At 31.0% G+C, this 17,178-nt stretch overlaps 2 protein-coding genes and 1 long non-coding RNA gene across 6 annotated transcripts; 1 reads left to right on the top strand and 2 right to left on the bottom strand.

Annotated features, from left to right (window-relative positions):
- Window positions 1–359: 359 nt before the first annotated feature.
- On the bottom strand, window positions 360–6,932 carry LOC122531020 (helicase sen1-like). Its single transcript, XM_043658549.1, has 7 exons — window positions 6,582–6,932; window positions 6,216–6,329; window positions 5,999–6,139; window positions 5,715–5,922; window positions 1,321–5,617; window positions 1,031–1,241; window positions 360–636 (listed from the first exon to the last, which is right to left on the bottom strand). The coding sequence occupies exons 1-7, from the start codon at window positions 6,663–6,665 to the stop codon at window positions 511–513; spliced, it is 5,181 nt and encodes a 1,726-aa protein (XP_043514484.1). The 5' UTR covers window positions 6,666–6,932; the 3' UTR covers window positions 360–510.
- A 3,301-nt stretch (window positions 6,933–10,233) lies between these two features.
- On the top strand, window positions 10,234–12,719 carry LOC122531027. The gene is made up of 5 exons (XM_043658564.1): window positions 10,234–10,579; window positions 10,894–11,233; window positions 11,454–11,909; window positions 11,984–12,154; window positions 12,354–12,719. The coding sequence occupies exons 2-5, from the start codon at window positions 10,895–10,897 to the stop codon at window positions 12,717–12,719; spliced, it is 1,332 nt and encodes a 443-aa protein (XP_043514499.1). The 5' UTR covers window positions 10,234–10,579; window position 10,894.
- LOC122531031 lies at window positions 12,672–17,008 on the bottom strand. Of its 4 annotated transcripts, XR_006307176.1 has the most exons (5): window positions 16,838–17,008; window positions 16,483–16,749; window positions 16,071–16,388; window positions 13,913–14,132; window positions 12,672–12,756 (listed from the first exon to the last, which is right to left on the bottom strand). It is a non-coding gene; the product is annotated as an uncharacterized LOC122531031 (long non-coding RNA). The 4 variants fall into 4 exon arrangements; XR_006307175.1 differs by having other exon boundaries at window positions 16,068–16,749; XR_006307173.1 differs by having other exon boundaries at window positions 16,071–16,749.
- Window positions 17,009–17,178: the final 170 nt, after the last annotated feature.

Below are 17,178 nucleotides of genomic sequence, written 5' to 3'. Positions count from 1 at the left end.
ACCTAAAATGATTAAAATCATAGTTTTTCTATACAATACCATTTTAAGTTATTATTCAGTATAATATATAAAAAATAATAGTCTCATACAACAAAACCACATGATTATTATTTTTGATTTATAATTACGACAAACGTAATGATATATTAAAAAGAAATTAATTATAAAATAATAATTTTAGCGATGTCTGGAAAGGTTAAATTCCAATAGAACTAACTTCGATCTTTATACTTTCTGAAAACGTAAATACTTTTTAATGAAACTTAATGGGTATCTTTTTTCTTTCATTTTATTCTATTCAGGGTGTTATAGTTAACTTAAAAAAATTTATTACTTGCAAAGGCAATATCGTAGAAAACAAAATATAAATCTATAATGCTCAGAGACGCGTGAAGATGATGATGATGATGATGACGATGATGATGTTGATGATGATGATGATGGTGGTGGTGGTGGCACAAGATTTATACAAATGTACAAGATTAACAATAAGATTATCCGCATAAACAATCATTTCTTTGTCATAGGCTTAATAATATATGATTGGACTTCATGAGAATCTGCGTTAGGATTAACATTAAAAAATACTTTGCGCGATTTTGCATCTGCTATTAATGAATTCCACATTGGATATCTCTGTAATTAATAAAAGAAAATTATTTTATATTTAATTTATATAATATAATTAACTAATTATATTTAATTTAATTTATATTATATTATAATTACTCGTATTCGTATCATTTTTGTTATCTTACGTATTATTATATATTATATATTTTATTATCTTACATGCATTTCAAAAGTGTCACGATTTAAAATAATTTAATCCGGTGTTAGAGAAAAAATATTAAAACTATCGGAGGATTTTAAAGATTTTTATAAATCTATTCTTATGCATCAGCATTATATATTTACTAAATCACTTTTTTTTTGTAAGCTTCCAAATAATTTTTCGTTTTTGCAAGAAATAAATACATGTACAATGTACAATGTAAGTTAAATATTATAGAATATTATATAATCTTACCATAAAGGCGTTAAAATTACCACATATTATCAGACTCTGTTTTGCTCTTGTAAGTGCAACACAAAGTCTTTGCCTATCTGATAAAAAACCAATTTTGTGACTCCTTACGCAAGATATAATTATCACATCACAGTCTTGACCTTGAAAACTATCTACAGTATTCACTTCGAGTCTTATTTTTTTCCTAACATTATTTGGCATTGAAAATAGTCTAAAACAATTAAAATGAACATGTAATGAACAATTCAAATGATACTCAGAATATACTCACATTAAAAGCTACAACTTACATTTGATTAGTTTTTGTCTGTATCATAGATTTTTGATTATTATACGGCGTAAGAATGCCACACGAAATACCAGATTCCCAATTATCCAAATTGGCAAAGTTTAGCATACAATAAAAGATATTGGCTATGAAATCCGCTTCTTCATCATTCGAGTTGTCATCATTCTGATTTGTATTCAAATTTAAAATTCGATATGGATAAAATGGAAATTTATCATTATATTCCACGGCATTTTTTATTTTGCCGCCATAAAAGAATTTATTTGGCCAAGACAAAATATCATGTTGCATTCGATATTGAGTATCTAACATGATTATGGGATTATTTGGTTGCAAATCAAAGGCATTTTGCACACGGGAAAAAATAGACTGATCTAATCCATATTTCTTTGCCTGTGTACTCAAAATAGTAGCAGGTAATTGATTAGAATCACCAACTAAAATCAATATATTAATTCCTAACATCAATGGTATCAAGGTTTCTGCCTCACAACTTTGGGTAGCTTCATCCACGATACACACAGATATCCTTTTCTTATTTATACCAAAAATAGACTCCATTTGACCAACATAACAGGATGAGAGAGTGCAAGTTATTATGTCTGCGAAATCAAGAATTTTGTATTCCATTTCGCGCTGTAACTTACTGTTCTGTTTATTTGTATCATTTAACGATATACGACTCCTTAGTAACTCCTCTTTCACAGCTAAATCTGCTAACTTCATCCTCAGATGCTCTTTATAAGCTTCATCTAAGTTAGAAGAATTGTTCAGCTCACATTGAATGGCATTCATTTTAGATTGTATAAATAATTTTTCGTTTTCTGTACTATCGGAACAAACAGTGTTCGAATTGTTTTTTTTAATCTCTCGTTTTGCCAATTCAGTAACAGAAATATTTTTCACTTTTGGATGCATCATTTCTGATTGCCCAATACGGACCATTTTGAATGGCTTTGTTTTTGAGTTCTCTTTTATTATGGTCCTGATGTTTAACAGTCTAAGAACGATTTCATCAATGGCAGCATTCGATGGAGCACATACCAATATCTTCAAGGAATTTCCATTGTTTGTATATCTGTTATTTCCATACAATATTTGGGAAACTATATTCACGATAACTTTTGATTTGCCAGTACCAGGTGGTCCCTGAATAAAACACAATTTGGTATCCCTCTGAATTACTGCTTTAGTTATTCTATGTACAGCTTCCATCTGTTTCTCATTCAATTTATCTCCAGTGATCAATGTCTCAAATTCAGATACAACTGGCAACTTATACATCTCGATTCTTGGATTTAAAATCAGATCTGCCAATGGCGATTTAGGAAGAAACTGCAGTGCTTGTACCATTCTTAAATTGCTACGTAAATAGATTACAGCTCTTAATCGCTGAACTCTATTCACTAAAATGTTTTTATCGAAACCTTTTGTTATCACAGTATAAGTTAACAATGAATGAGGATTTTTTACATAATTTTGTAAATCTTTATTAAAACGCGTCAAAGGCGTTAACTCTGTTGTATATACATTAGTAACATATGCGAATATTTTATGAAATTTTTTTGATTTTTGTGAGTTCTCATGATTTTCAACATACTCGAAAAATATAAGATCTCCGTACACAGGATGGATATGTCTTCGTATATCGTCTTTCGTGACTAATACCTCGAGCATCAATGTTGTAAGAAATATATTTGACACCGTGTACGTTTGAATAGAATTCTCGACCATGGAATACATGAATGTGGGTTTGTGAATATGTTCTATACTTTGAAATTTTTTAGTGATTTCGTGCCAAATTTCTAGCAACAAAAGTGGACTTGTAATATTATAATACTCGTCATACGATCTATAATGAGTTAAGGCCACGTGAAGTTCCTGAGGCTCAATGACAGGTGGATCTTGATTCAAATATTGCTGTTCTTCCAACCATACAGGTTTCCAGTTTAAAATACGCCACAAGAATTGATTCCATTTTGCATTAGATTCTGTAGTATTACTAGGCTTTTTCACAGGGACAACCTTTTCTCGAGGTATAGGAGCGTCTTTTCCTGTTAGTTTTTTTAGAACATTTAAGTCATCAATTTGATATTCATATACAGTTTGAATCGCTGCAGAAAAAGATACTCGTTTCTTCGATTTCGTCACTGCAATCGGTGATTTCAAATTTGACTTAAATAGCGTAGAAGATTTCTTTTCAACTGGCTTACAAGATTCTGTACCTGATTTACTTTTTACTTTGGACTCTATTTTCTTCTCTGTTTGTTTTTCTAATGAAAGATCTTTTAATGCTGTTTCTGCTTCTGTAGTACTTACTTTTTGCTTGGTAGTATTAGACTTTTTAGGAATTTTTCCTACATTTGAAATATCATTAAGAGTTAATTTATCCTGTAAATACATTGCTATTTCCTTGGAAGCAACTTTGCGTTTTTCTGAATCAGTCATTTTTGCATTTGCCGTTGCAGATTGACTGGACGAAGCTTTAGAAGATTTCTCTGTTGTAATTTCTTGTTTAGACGCAGAAATTGTTTCCTCGACGAGGAAATCATTTCGACTTTTGGTCGTTACTTTCGCTTTTGGTTTTGAAACAATGCGTTTTTTTTCTTGGTTACTTTCCAAAGATGATCTCTTTTCCTCCGCAAGTTTCTTCAATTTCATCTTTCTATCATCTGCCAATGCCTTTTTCTCCTCCTTTGAAAGAGTACTTAATTTCTTTTTATTAGAAGAAAGACAACTAGCCTGCTTATCAAGTATTTTACGACTTTTTTGCTCTTTCGTATACAAACATTGCTCTAACTTCGACTTTTCTTGCTGCTCTTTCTTTTCTTTAGCACTTAATCGCTGTTTCGAAGATTTTTCGGACTTATTAGATTTTTCAGATTTATCAGATTTTTCAGATTTACCAGATTTTTCAGGAATTTGTTTAGCTTTATTAGAAGCATTCTTTCGTTTTCTGGTAGTAGGTAAAGGTGAAGGGTCAATCTGAACTATTCTTTTTTCAACTGATGTTCTTTTTTTGGAAAGTGTAATAGTTTCTGCTCTATTCTTGCTTGAAGTATCTGTTTCTTTCTGCACTCTCTTCTGATTCTTCGGAAGGTCAGAATGACTTTTGGTACGGATATTAGTGATCGTGTGTTTTTCAAGTAAATCATCAAAATCGACTTCCATTATATGTGTACTAGTTTCTGATTCTGTTACATCCTGCCGTAATGTGTTTGCGTCTTTGTTCACAGATTTTTCTATTTCTTTTTCTTTTTCAATATCAACATTTACATTTATATCTTTATTTTTTATATCATCCCTATTTTCAAGAGCAATCTCGTCGGTTTCGTTAAGTATTTGACTACGGGATAATCTGTGCAACCAATTATTATCTTCATCTTCGCTATCTGTTAGTGAAATAACTAAATCCGCATCATCGACTAAACAAAATCTTTCATTTTCCACTTCTGCAGGTTCCTCTTTTACTTCATTTTTGATAGATGTATCCGCACCATAGCCAATATCGAATAATTGAGAACACGGAAAAATATCATCCTCACTATCGCTTAAATTTACAACATCGTCCTCTGAAAATTTTGTTTTTGGTTCTCGTTTTACTTTTTTCAATTTTATTGGAGACACATGTGGGATAAAATTTCTACTGAAGGAATTTAAAATAGCATCTTCATCAGTATCAGTTAATTGCAATTCATCTTCTAATTTTATCAGGCCATCCTCGTTACGTATAAAATTTGAAGGAAGTGGTACATTTCCTCCTTCGTTATTTTCAATAATGTCTGTAGTGACTGTATTTGAGTTTTCATTCATATTATTTATTTCACTACTATTTTCTGCACTGCAGTTTGAGTTGCAATTTATACTTTCTAAATGAGCATTTACTGTTACTTTACTGTTCTGTATTTCCACTGTATTTTCACATTCAACATTGTGAAAATTTACTGCTTTCTGTACATTTCCAGTATGTAATAAATTATTTTCAAGCTTCTGTAATGTATTGGTATTCAATTCCTTACAAGTAGGAAAACTTTCTTTTTCTTTGATACTTTCCTCAGTGGTAAACATTGCTGGTTCACGATCTTCACAATTTATTATTTTGTCCATTGAAGATTCGGTTGTCGTATTGTTTGTTGTATTGCTTGATTTAAGTATATTAACATCTGTATGATTTTTTTTAAATAATTTATTATCTAATTCGACTGTCTCTATGAAATTATCACAACTCTCAGTTTCTTTACGTGACGAGTTGTTATTTAGTGAAACATGAATTATTTCAATATCATTTTCATTTTTTTCTGAAATTTGAATAATTATTTGCATTATAAAAATAAAATTCCATTATCTGTTTTTTTTCTTATACGTTAAATAAGCTGAATAAAAATATGATGTTACCTTCCAAAGAGTTTTCCGAGATATAATTTTCATTTCCCAATCTGGGAATTTTACTTGGTGAAATATTCAAACTGTAGCTTGTTTCTCTTTTACGTTTTGTACTTTTACGTACATCGTCGATTGCTGATTTATCATTACATATCATTTCATTATTTAATACAGTTTCTGAAAGTGTACTAGCACTGTGACTATTTTCCACTGGTTGAGGCTATTAAAATTATTACAATATGAAAGAATCTTATTTAATAAATATCTTTAAAAAAATTATTATATCATAATCTTACTCCAACAGCACGCAATTTATATACATATGTATTATTGTCTGCAGCAGTGGGACAACCAATACCAATGACATCATTTGAATATAATTTAGTTGTTTGAAAGGGCTGTTGGGCAACACCATTTATGTATAAGCCATTCGCACTCTAAAAATAATATAATGTCATCCAACAACAAATATTATAATATTTAAGTATATTAATTGCATTATATAATATGTACCTTTAAATCTGTAACATACAATTCATTTTTACTGCGGAAAAAAATGCAATGACGTCTAGATACTGTCAAACTAAGGCATACTATTTGGTTCTCCTTGGCTCTGCCACAAGTGTACTGAAAAATATAATATATCATATATCATATTATATATATATATATATAAAATACATGAAACATATGAAACATATCTATTAGATATTTAGAATATTTTATATATTTTATATATTATAACAAATGCACAAACATTCGCAATTTACTGGAAAAGTGACTATCAAAAAGCAATAATTTAATAATAGACTATAGAAATGATTCCATGACATGTAATTTCTATTTGCAGAACTATTATAATAAACATTGCATGCTCACTGTATGGTCTGGTTGATCAAGTATAATTACACCTGGAACGTTAATGCGTTCCAATACAAATTGACAATTGTCATTTGCACTCATTTTTTACAAAAATATTTAGAGGTCTTCTAACCCTCTATATAACCTGGTTTTTCTATTACATTGAAACGTTTCTTGAAACTTTCCACTGATAATATGAAATGCGTAATAATACAAACAAATTGGTAAATATATTCTTTTGCAATATTATTTTTTCTCAGATAAAAACATTTTTATAGAAAAACAGATTTTACGTATTGATGTTTACCGCCTTCTCCGATTAAAAATTGTATTTATGCCATTTACTGTATATTTCTCTAACAGTGACATCTACACACAAGGAGCACGATTCAAATTAAATGTACTGTAAAATTCTTTGATCAAACGCTTATTGCGATTATTTATAACATGATTTTTTTAGTATATAATTGATTTAAAGAAAATGGTTGTTGGTGTAATATAAAATATTTATCTTGATATTATAATAAAACTTAGCCGTTACGATTATGTTGAAAAAAATTTCTTAGAAATTAGAGAAAATTACATTATGAATTTTTCGATAGCTGATAGTGATAAATAGCAATGATAAAAAGTATTGGAAAAAATCACTCGAATCATCAAAATCAGAAAAAGGGTTTTTTGTTTTTACGTTTTTGCGAAAGAAGGACGATATTGCGAAAGAAGGACAACCAGTTTTCGGTACACGATACTCAGTAAACACTTTACTTTCAGTTTCGGTTTCACTGATGAGGGAAGGTTTAATGGGACGAAAAGAGAGAGAGAGAGAGAGAGAGAGAGAGAGAGAGAGAGAGAGAGAGAGAGAGAGAGAGAGAGAGAGAGAAAGAGGGAGGAGCTCCATATACATATATAACGATAATTGTATGTCGAGTGTGACATACAATTTTTATTCCAACATTTGTTTCGATGATTGCTTTCCAGAATTTTCGATTTATATATATTATATAGTGATAACATCCATGTTCTTATCTAAATGCAACGGTACAAAATATCTTACGATCATTTCAAAAATTTCTTTGCCCCCTTTTTTCGGGAAACATAAATTGCAAATTTTATTTTAAAATTCGCGTTCTGAAGAAAATTATTTTCAACTTTACAACCTAAAAAAAAATAATTATAATCATAGCATTGAGAGAAATTCATTTATAATACCATTGTTCAATACAATATAAAGTGAAATATAATAGTAAATTTTTTATAACTCATATTTTAAAGAGTAAATAGTTAAAGAAATATACTTGAATAACCGAATGTGATGCTGACTTCGATTGTTTTTACGATGTCATAAATAACATAGAAAAATAAATTTAATTCGGTTTCGTTTTAAACACGTATGTATATATATCTTCGTAGTCATTTTCTTTTATTCCCTGTTGAGTATTTACCATGTCAACTACTTAATCTGATGTAACAGCAAGTACAAATGATTTATTATTATTGCTTAAGCCTTTAATTTGTCTGTCATCTCACAATCAAAATACTTGCCTCGAATTTCGCAAGTAAATTATGCAAATAATTTCGAACTTAAAACTTTAAACTTTAAACTCGACATTTTATTAGATTATTATTTAGAATGTATATAGAACATGTTATTATTATTATTATTATATAGAATAAATCTAAATTAGTTTATAATAAAATCAAAATTAAACTCATATCTGTGTCTGATTAAATTTTGTTAAATTAATTGTGAAAAATATTAAATTTTTTTCAGGAATGTACCAATACTTAATTCGAGTTGTATAATTTGTATTATTTCTTGATCTTGATTCGATGCTTATTCGATGATTAGGCTTAATGAGTCACACGGTACGTTTTTTGCTGAAAACATCGATTTTTACCTGTAAAAAGAACATTTTTACAAGTAATTACTAGATATAAAGAGGAGATATGTAGTGCATTTTAAAGCGTAATTAAATAAATGAGCAAGAAACGAGATAGTGTGCGAGAAAATTATTGGTTTCCGCTACTAAAATTACATTTTTATCTTAATCGAGAGCACGAGCAAAATATATGGTAAAAAATAAATATATGGTTCGTCATTCCTTCGATTCACGCCCGGCCTTGATACACATATTGAGCAAGACTTAAATGACCACTTGAGAATGGAACTCGTGGGCCAAAATCTCCTCTGTTAAAGAAAGACTTTTCATAAGTCATTGATTAAAAATATTTAAGGTTTGAAATAAAAAATCATGAGATAAATATTTTAATAACACCAAAATTAAAAAAATTTACTACGTACCATGTAATTGTAGAACAATGATTAATAAATACAGTATAGACTTCTTCTGACAAATTTCTACCGAACAATCATAAAGTTTATAATTAATTTGACAATTCAGAATCCAAGTAATTATTACACAATGATAGTATCATAATATTCAATATTTATTTCAATATCATTATCAAGATATTGGATTTGTACTTACATAATTCCAATCTTGATACTGCAAGAAAAAAAAAGCGGATCAACAAAGCCTTTATCTTTCTAGATTCCAATCTAGTTTATTAATGATTTTCTTTCTCATTTGTAAAACAGTCCTATAAGAAAGTATACATAAGCATGATGTAATTTACTTTAAAATTATCAATAAAAAATAAGCACGTTGTCGAGAAAAAAAATAACAGAAGATTACCTTGATACCCTCACCAAAAAAAGAAAAAAAAAGAAGAGAACAATAAAGTCGGTAAACCGTAAAATAACAGAAGTGAACTCTTTATACTTTCGTTATGTAAATAAAAAGAATTTCGATTATTTTCATTTGTTATGAAATATGTAATATAAAGTTAATTTGAGATCAAATTTTGATAAAATCTATGTTTTTTAGATATCAATTTTTTGAAAACTCTTTTTATCGTTTATGAAATGAAATGACTTTTAAAACAAATATGAACTTTTTATTCTTAGCATAACAAATTTGATTATAAAAATATCAAATTTTATAATTTTAGATTTTTCTTCTAATCTTTAAAGTAATATTACGTTATTATTCAATTATCGAATTCTCACCTTTTGTTACATCGAATGTGGCGAACGCAGAGTAATAAAATTTCGAATGACCGGCTCAGGAAATGTTCTTTTCTCTTTTTTTCAACAGGAACTCGCGTAATTTAGCGTCACATTTCGTGGGTGATGAATTTTACACAGGCCTACACATCCCATACATGGGATGAATGACAATCGAATTTTAAAGGCGCATCGACCCAGTTGAAATTTCTGTTTTCACTTTCGAATGTCTATAATCCTTTGGTATTCAAAATTTCTCCACTTCATTCATCAATCTTCGCTGTTATATAATAGCCTCTTAAACGAAATTGAAGTAGAAATTTTTAAGATTAAACGATTCATATTCCTACAAAAGTAATTAAAAAAACTTTTATTTTATAATTTTCTTATTAAAAATATGTTAAATAGAAATAATTGAGGAATAAATATGAAATTTAAAAAGTAAATTAACTTGGCACTCAATGAAATATTTGGCACTCAATAAAAAATCCAAATTGCCACAAAACAAATTTTGTATAATCATAAATTAATCATACTATATATTTCCATAATTTAATTCAAATTATTTCAAATTATTAAAACAATTCTTAAAAATATTGCCGGAGTTTCACAAGGGCAATTGGGAACGATGAACTGTCATAAAAAAATAGGTGCTCTTAACAGCCAATATGATATTGTGAAACAGTGAAATTAACGATTGTATCATAGAGAGGGAGATGCATAACTATCAGTTCCTATGTGGGAGCAAGTTTCTCGAAGATCGACCACGTGGTGAAACAAACTAGATCGACCCAGTTTTGGTCAACTTTGAGTCTTTATTCATATGGGAGGGATACCAGAACAGTTTTATGAGAAGGGGCCCCTTTTACGTGGGCCATATAAGCAACGCCTGCTGTCACAAGTGAAACAGAGTCTTGCACCCCCTCGGCGATACGCACATCGGCATCAGGTAATTTTGTCTTTCTCGAGATTACAAGCTGTTCAGAATACATCTTAATTTCACACTTAATTTACAATGCTTCTAGATGGATATTTTAATTACTAATCGATATTTTAATTACTATCTTTATTTCACTATCTTTTTATCATATTTCAGCATTTATTCTAAAATGAAATCCCTGAAAGATTTGTCAAACACCAGTGTATTCAGTTGTAGTTCAATTTATTCATAACAGAATGTTTTGCAGTATTTAACAAATATTCGATGATAAAAAATATTAAAAGATTCAAATTTGATCGATTATATTTACCACATCATTCCAGAATGAAGTTCGGAGTTCTCTTCACAATGGCAGCTGCTCTGCTGCAAGGTGGATACGGTGGATTCGTATCTATCAAAATGCCATATTTGAATCCAGCCGGAGTAACTTACATAAATGATATCCCATCCGAAGGACACCTTGCATACAGTGTCCCTGCTAAAGTTGAAACCGAACACATTGGATATGCCGCCGCCCAAGTACCAGCAGTGGCTGCTGTACCATATATCAAACACCTGCCAACTGTTTCTCATGTACCAGTTACGAAAATTGAGGCTCAACCTGCCTTCTTGGAAAAACAATTGGACGTTGTAAAACCAGCTGTTTCCACTCGTAAATTTGAAGTGAGTGATTGCTAATTTCAAATATTGGTTTCATTTTTGAGAAGAGCCCTCTCCAGTTTTTCTTTACTCTCCCTCGTTTCTATTCGTTCCCTTTCATTTCTTCATCTTAATTTATGTTTATGTTAGAACCTTTTAATATTTTCCTTCATCTGTAAGAACTATCGTAAGCGCAAAAGAACTAATTTCGTTTTAAAATGTTAAATAAATATTTCTCAACTAGGTACGTCGTCCAGCAATCCAGAAACAATTCTTCGACATCGAAGAACGCGTGGTCGTTCGTCCAGCTGGCTCAGCGGTAGTTGAGCTTGATCAACCCACTTCCAAGACTCAAAGAGGACCAGCTGTTATTCAACCTTTGCAATCGCAGTTCTCGAATCTTCAAGCATCTTCGTCGCTGCCATCTATCCAAGCATATCCGTCGCTGCCATCTCTGCAAGCATATCCGTCGCTGTCATCTCTGCAAGCATATCCGTCGCTGCCATCTCTCCCATCTCTTCCATCTCTTCCATCTCTTCCATCCCCGTCGTTGCCATCCCTTCCATCTCTTCCATCTTTGCCGTCTCTTCCATCTCTTCCATCTCGTGGAATAGAATCTTCTAGTTCATCATCTAACGAAGATAACGAAACTGTCACGATCGACAATCCTAACTTCCGCAAACTGAATGCCCAGAGCAGAGTACGATTAAAATATTATTATTTTCCTTTTCTCATCTAAAGTAGTGAAGAACTAATAATTATTTTTTATTTTAGGATCGTGTATCTGCAGCTCAAACGAGAAATGGTGGACAATCAGACGAACCTCTCGTTGCACGTGATCCTTCGCCAAACGTTGTCCTCAGCCCCAACTCTTCCCCTGACAGAGACCAAGAAAACCAGAACAGACTGCTCGAATTGCTCACTGCTCGTGGCAATGTTGCCGAGGTAATTTACTGTGAATATTAGTTACCAAAAAAATCAAAATAAGAAGTATCTGAAGAGACACACACTGAAGTTAAATGATGAAAATAAAAGTTAATCACTTCGGTTTTTAAGACAAATAGAACAAAATTTAACAGATATTACGGACTCATCAAATTACAGAGGATATTTCATTTATCTATATATATTTATAAACGCATAGGTTGGCTTTGGTCGCCTCTTTTCCCAATCTGCAATCGGAGACGCTGGAAAGATTCGAGGACGTGTGATCTCTGCTACTCCAGCTCCGGAATCAGCAGAACCAGCTGACGAACGCGTCTCTACGCGACGTGTCGTGGTTAGCAGGCCGATCGAAACTCTTCAGGAAGTAAACGTGGTGGAACCTGCGACTAAGATCGAAAGAGTGTCTGTGCAAGAACCTACCTACATAAAAACAGCACGTCTTGATCATGTTCAGGTTCACAGTTCTGTACCAGTGGTCGGAAAGGCTCTTGCACCAACAATTGCCCATGCTGCAGTTCCAGTTTATCAGAAGACAATCTCACCAGCTTATGAGTATTATCATTAAATTGTTTGACAATTTGCGATCCTAATTTCTTGATGCTCTAAAACAGGATTAACAATACGATAAATATTGAATATTTTAATAACACAATGAATTTTTACATAAATTGAAAGATTTGAAATTGCTCTTAATTAGTAATATATTTAAATTGCGATTGTTTGATATAAAACTACTTGTTACAAAGTTAAATAATAGTTAAAATTGTATGCAGAATTATGTTAATAATCAATATGATTTGTACAAATAATTGTAAATTAAAAAAGACTTCTGTGTTGCTTCTGCAAAGAAAATTATATGAATTGTATTCTGTACTTAAAACAGGAATTTTTGTACCTCGTATTTCTATTTTATATGTATATCAAAATGTGTTTATATAAAAAATGAAAATAAGATGTGGTTCTTTTATTTTTTACGAAATCTGTTACTTAAAATATATGAAAGTTGAGAAACGAAAAACAATTGACATCATTCCTTACAATATATTTTGCAAATTAAACTTTTAATTATTAATAATATTCGCAACAATTTTCTGAATTTTAATTATTAATAATATTCGCAACAATTTTCTGAATTCACAATTTTATTATATATATATATATTAATATTAAAAAAAGTTTAAATTAAACCTGTATCTTTTACAATAAAGTAGAAAACTAATTACACAACGATACTAAATATAAATGCATTCAATGCAACTCAATAAATACTACAAAATATTGTCAGCCAATTCATACGTTTTTTATGTGATCTCGTAAAAGATCCTAATTATCATACAGTGAAGTGCAAGGTCTCTCGTATTCTTGCGTAACTTCCTTTCACTGGTAGTATTTTTTTTTTCATTCCTTTCATCTCTCATTTAATTATATGTATTATTCAGAAAGCTGAGAAACTCCCTATAATAAGCGAATCAGTTCCGACAAGGGTAACCACTGCCTCTGGGTGAATTGGTGTATGCAAGGACGTAACATTGACCTAAATACAATTACACATCCGTTCCCTTGCCTATTATAAGCAGTTTAAAAAAAATTGAATCAATGTATCAAAATGCTCTACTTAATACTTTCACTTCAAGAGAAGATATATTTATTGTACTTATACAATTTTCAACACAGTTAAAAGACTACTTGTTCAGAAATCCATTCAATAGGAGGAATTTTTTATATAATTATGATTATAATTATAATATATTTCTTTACCTCTGTTATCTGATTATCTCTGTTGTAGATTGTAGATCTATGTAAAAGATTTAAATGTTTCTTATACCAATATCTTGCTTACTCTTGTCAATGTAAAAAAGGATAAGAATAGTTAGGATAAGAATAGTTGATGTAGATAATTCATGTTTTCATCTTTCAAGATCATTCTAAGAGAAAATGATACCAATCGATGTGTTGTTTAGTTTTGAAATATATGTATCTGAAAATGTTCAGTTGCTACTTTATTTCATTATCTATTAGAAATTAAAATTTCATCATATTGTAATACAATGAATTTATAATTATAAAGGTATGATGTACGAAATTTCAAAGAATCAAAAAATTCGGAAAGAATTTTGTATGAAAGTCAAACTAAAAAAGGTGTAGTTGTACGGCCACTGTAGAAAGAAAGCAAAGAAGTTTGTAATAACGTGGCTTACGAGTTGTAAATCGTTGAACGGAGACAGAGACTGCAGATACGCGTAATGCATAAACCGGAAAACTTGCTGCCCGAAAAAGTCCGTAAGAACGTGTGTGGGCGGTTGAAACTCAACACTCGACATGGTAACAGTTTAGTAAACTCTCGACAACTTGTAGATCTTCCATTAACAAATAGTTTAATATTCAATATCTCAATCATTTCTCAACATTTTGTTGATATCTTGCTATCGGTCAAATTTACTATAACGTTTTTTATTAAGTGTAATAATGAGTATAGTTGAGTAATCGTTCGTAAAACCCATGGAAATTTCAATCACAATGTGAAATCGATATTTCTAGGCACGTAGGAACATTACACCCACCAAATCTCGACGACACACATCGATTTGAATCAAAGGATCGTTCTTATAACGCGACGCTTAACAAATTCACCGTGCGTAAACTGAAGAATCGACCATGCCTATTGAATTATTCTTCCAAACAAAGTGAAAACCAAAAGGACAGTTTCAGAATAATTATTAAGAAGTGATTCACCGGATCACTTTGTATTTTATTGGTTTGTGACAATTCATAGCACGAATTGTTATCCTTTTAGCTATTTCCTTGTCTAGAATTCTTATCAAATTTGAGATGTAATTCGTCTCAATTGTCTAATAATACTTTCTTTGTATATAATAATAAAAAATGCTGATTTATTAGATCTGTCGCCACGTGGCTTGAAACACGTCAACTTGAAAAATCCATCAGGCCGAGTGTATCGCGTATCCAGCATCTAATATCACGGTTACTGTCACCGAGAAGAAGCGGGGCAAAGCGAATAAAACGTACAAGAACCAGGAAGGCCGCGGATAAACGGCGGCGAGTGGTGATCAGTTGACTCAAAGGGATCTTCACCCTTGAAATGCCTCAAAGAGGGAACAAATGTCCTCGTCGGGGACATAAGGCCGATAGAATGGGCCAGAATACGGATAATAATCAAGAAAACATCCGCGGTAACCTTAGTAACTTGTATCGAAGTGGCAACTGCTATATAAGTAACACTGTATTCGGATCCTGTATTCAGTTAGATACGCGCGAGAGTAATAACTAGATCTTGTAAGTTCCCAAGTCGAATGTTTGTTCAGGTGAGTGGATTTGTGCAGAAAAACGTGGACCACGAGTGTTAATTAAATTGCATGAAGGATGCAAATAGATGATACGGTGTAGGATAAAGGTGTTCAATGTGGTTCCTGAAACACGAATCAGTAGTTCAATTCATTCCTAGTGTATGATAAAAATTGTAGAACGAAGTGCATAACTCAAAATTACATTTACAAAAGAATAATTCCGTTGGTAAAGTACTTACAGTAGTATTACTATATGAAATAAAGTTATTGATACAATTTGATAAAAAAAAAAAAGAGGGATATCATTGAAAATACATAGCCTTTTAAATGCTTAGTAAGATAATCCAAAATACTATCATATGATCCTTTGTGTGCAAACGACAAAAAATAATTCTTTCGTGAAATTTTGAGCAGTGTATAAAGGATAGATAAAACGTGAATGGAACAATGACTCAGCCATCGTGAATTCCTTTCGAATTTTTTGTCACTTGAATAGAAACACCGTATGGTTTTATGTGCAATTTTTCTTATTCGATAGATATCAAAACAAGAGAATGGTTTTTTTAAAGAAAAAAATTAATTCCTTCACTGTATTTAACAAGATGTACTACCTTAAATTGGTTGGAGCCTGTTCTTTTGCAGAATTTTACGTGAACATGAATACAATAATCACGTTCACGATAGCGGTGGGATTATGCGCGGCCGTTCCACAGTATTACATTCCCTCAGGATTCTTGTATCAACATCCGGCGAATGTACTGAACTCGGCAGTCGAAGACACCCTGCCGAATGAATTGCGAAATGACTTTTATAAAAATCCGCTAATCGCCGCCAGACTCGCGAAGGAATCATGGCTTTTGAATAAAGAGACGCAGGTAAAAAAAATTCCCCGTTAATTTTAACGTTCCTCTTCTGTAATATATTTTCCTCTATGAAAATATGAATGAAATTAAAATGGGAAACGTGGTGGTAGGTCGATTTTGAAACGAGGTTGTTGGATTTAGTTCTGAAATCTGAGAATACCTTTCGCTGCATATCACATTTCCTTATGAATTCGTACATACCACAATATACATATCTGATATACTCTGTAAGTAATAAGTCAGTGCATGTACAGTACTTCTTTTTTTTGTCGTAGGTAATTGATCGTGAAACGGATAAAATCCCACGAGAGAAAGTATATAACGTTCTTCGCAATGCAGGACTTGTGCAAAAATGAGAATAAAAAATTTTTTTTATAATTTGTGTAGTTCTTTTTGTGATGATCCTCTTACTGTATCTCCTTCATTACTAAAAAAAGAAATATCTAGTCTTATTTTTAAAATAATTCTGTATTCTTATTTTTAAAATTACTTGAAATATGTAAGGAACAAATTACCTTGAAACAAAACTACATCACAAGTTGTAGCAACGAATTATTAACCGTTGCATGACTCAAAACTTTAATTATGAAGTACGAGCAACGACAGTTTCGAGATATCGACATTCACGGCGCGCTATTTAAATGTTAGATGCCTGTGTACACACATACGTACATATATGATCTATACAAATGCATGTAAATATATTCACAACACGAATACCACTTTTTAAAAAATGAAGACAAATATTTTTTATTAAATTATTTAATTAAGTACCAGTAGAAATCAATTCAAAAGCATATAAATAAATATTTAATCAATCACATATACAATATATTTATTAATTTAATATTATAGG

The sequence above is a fragment of the Frieseomelitta varia genome, unplaced genomic scaffold, assembly GCF_011392965.1.
Source record: "Frieseomelitta varia isolate USP_RPSP 00005682 unplaced genomic scaffold, Fvar_1.2 scaffold_371, whole genome shotgun sequence".
In the NCBI taxonomy this organism is placed as follows: domain Eukaryota; kingdom Metazoa; phylum Arthropoda; class Insecta; order Hymenoptera; family Apidae; genus Frieseomelitta; species Frieseomelitta varia.
The sequence above is the reverse complement of the archived record's forward strand: the minus strand, read 5'-3'. Positions and strand labels throughout refer to the sequence as shown.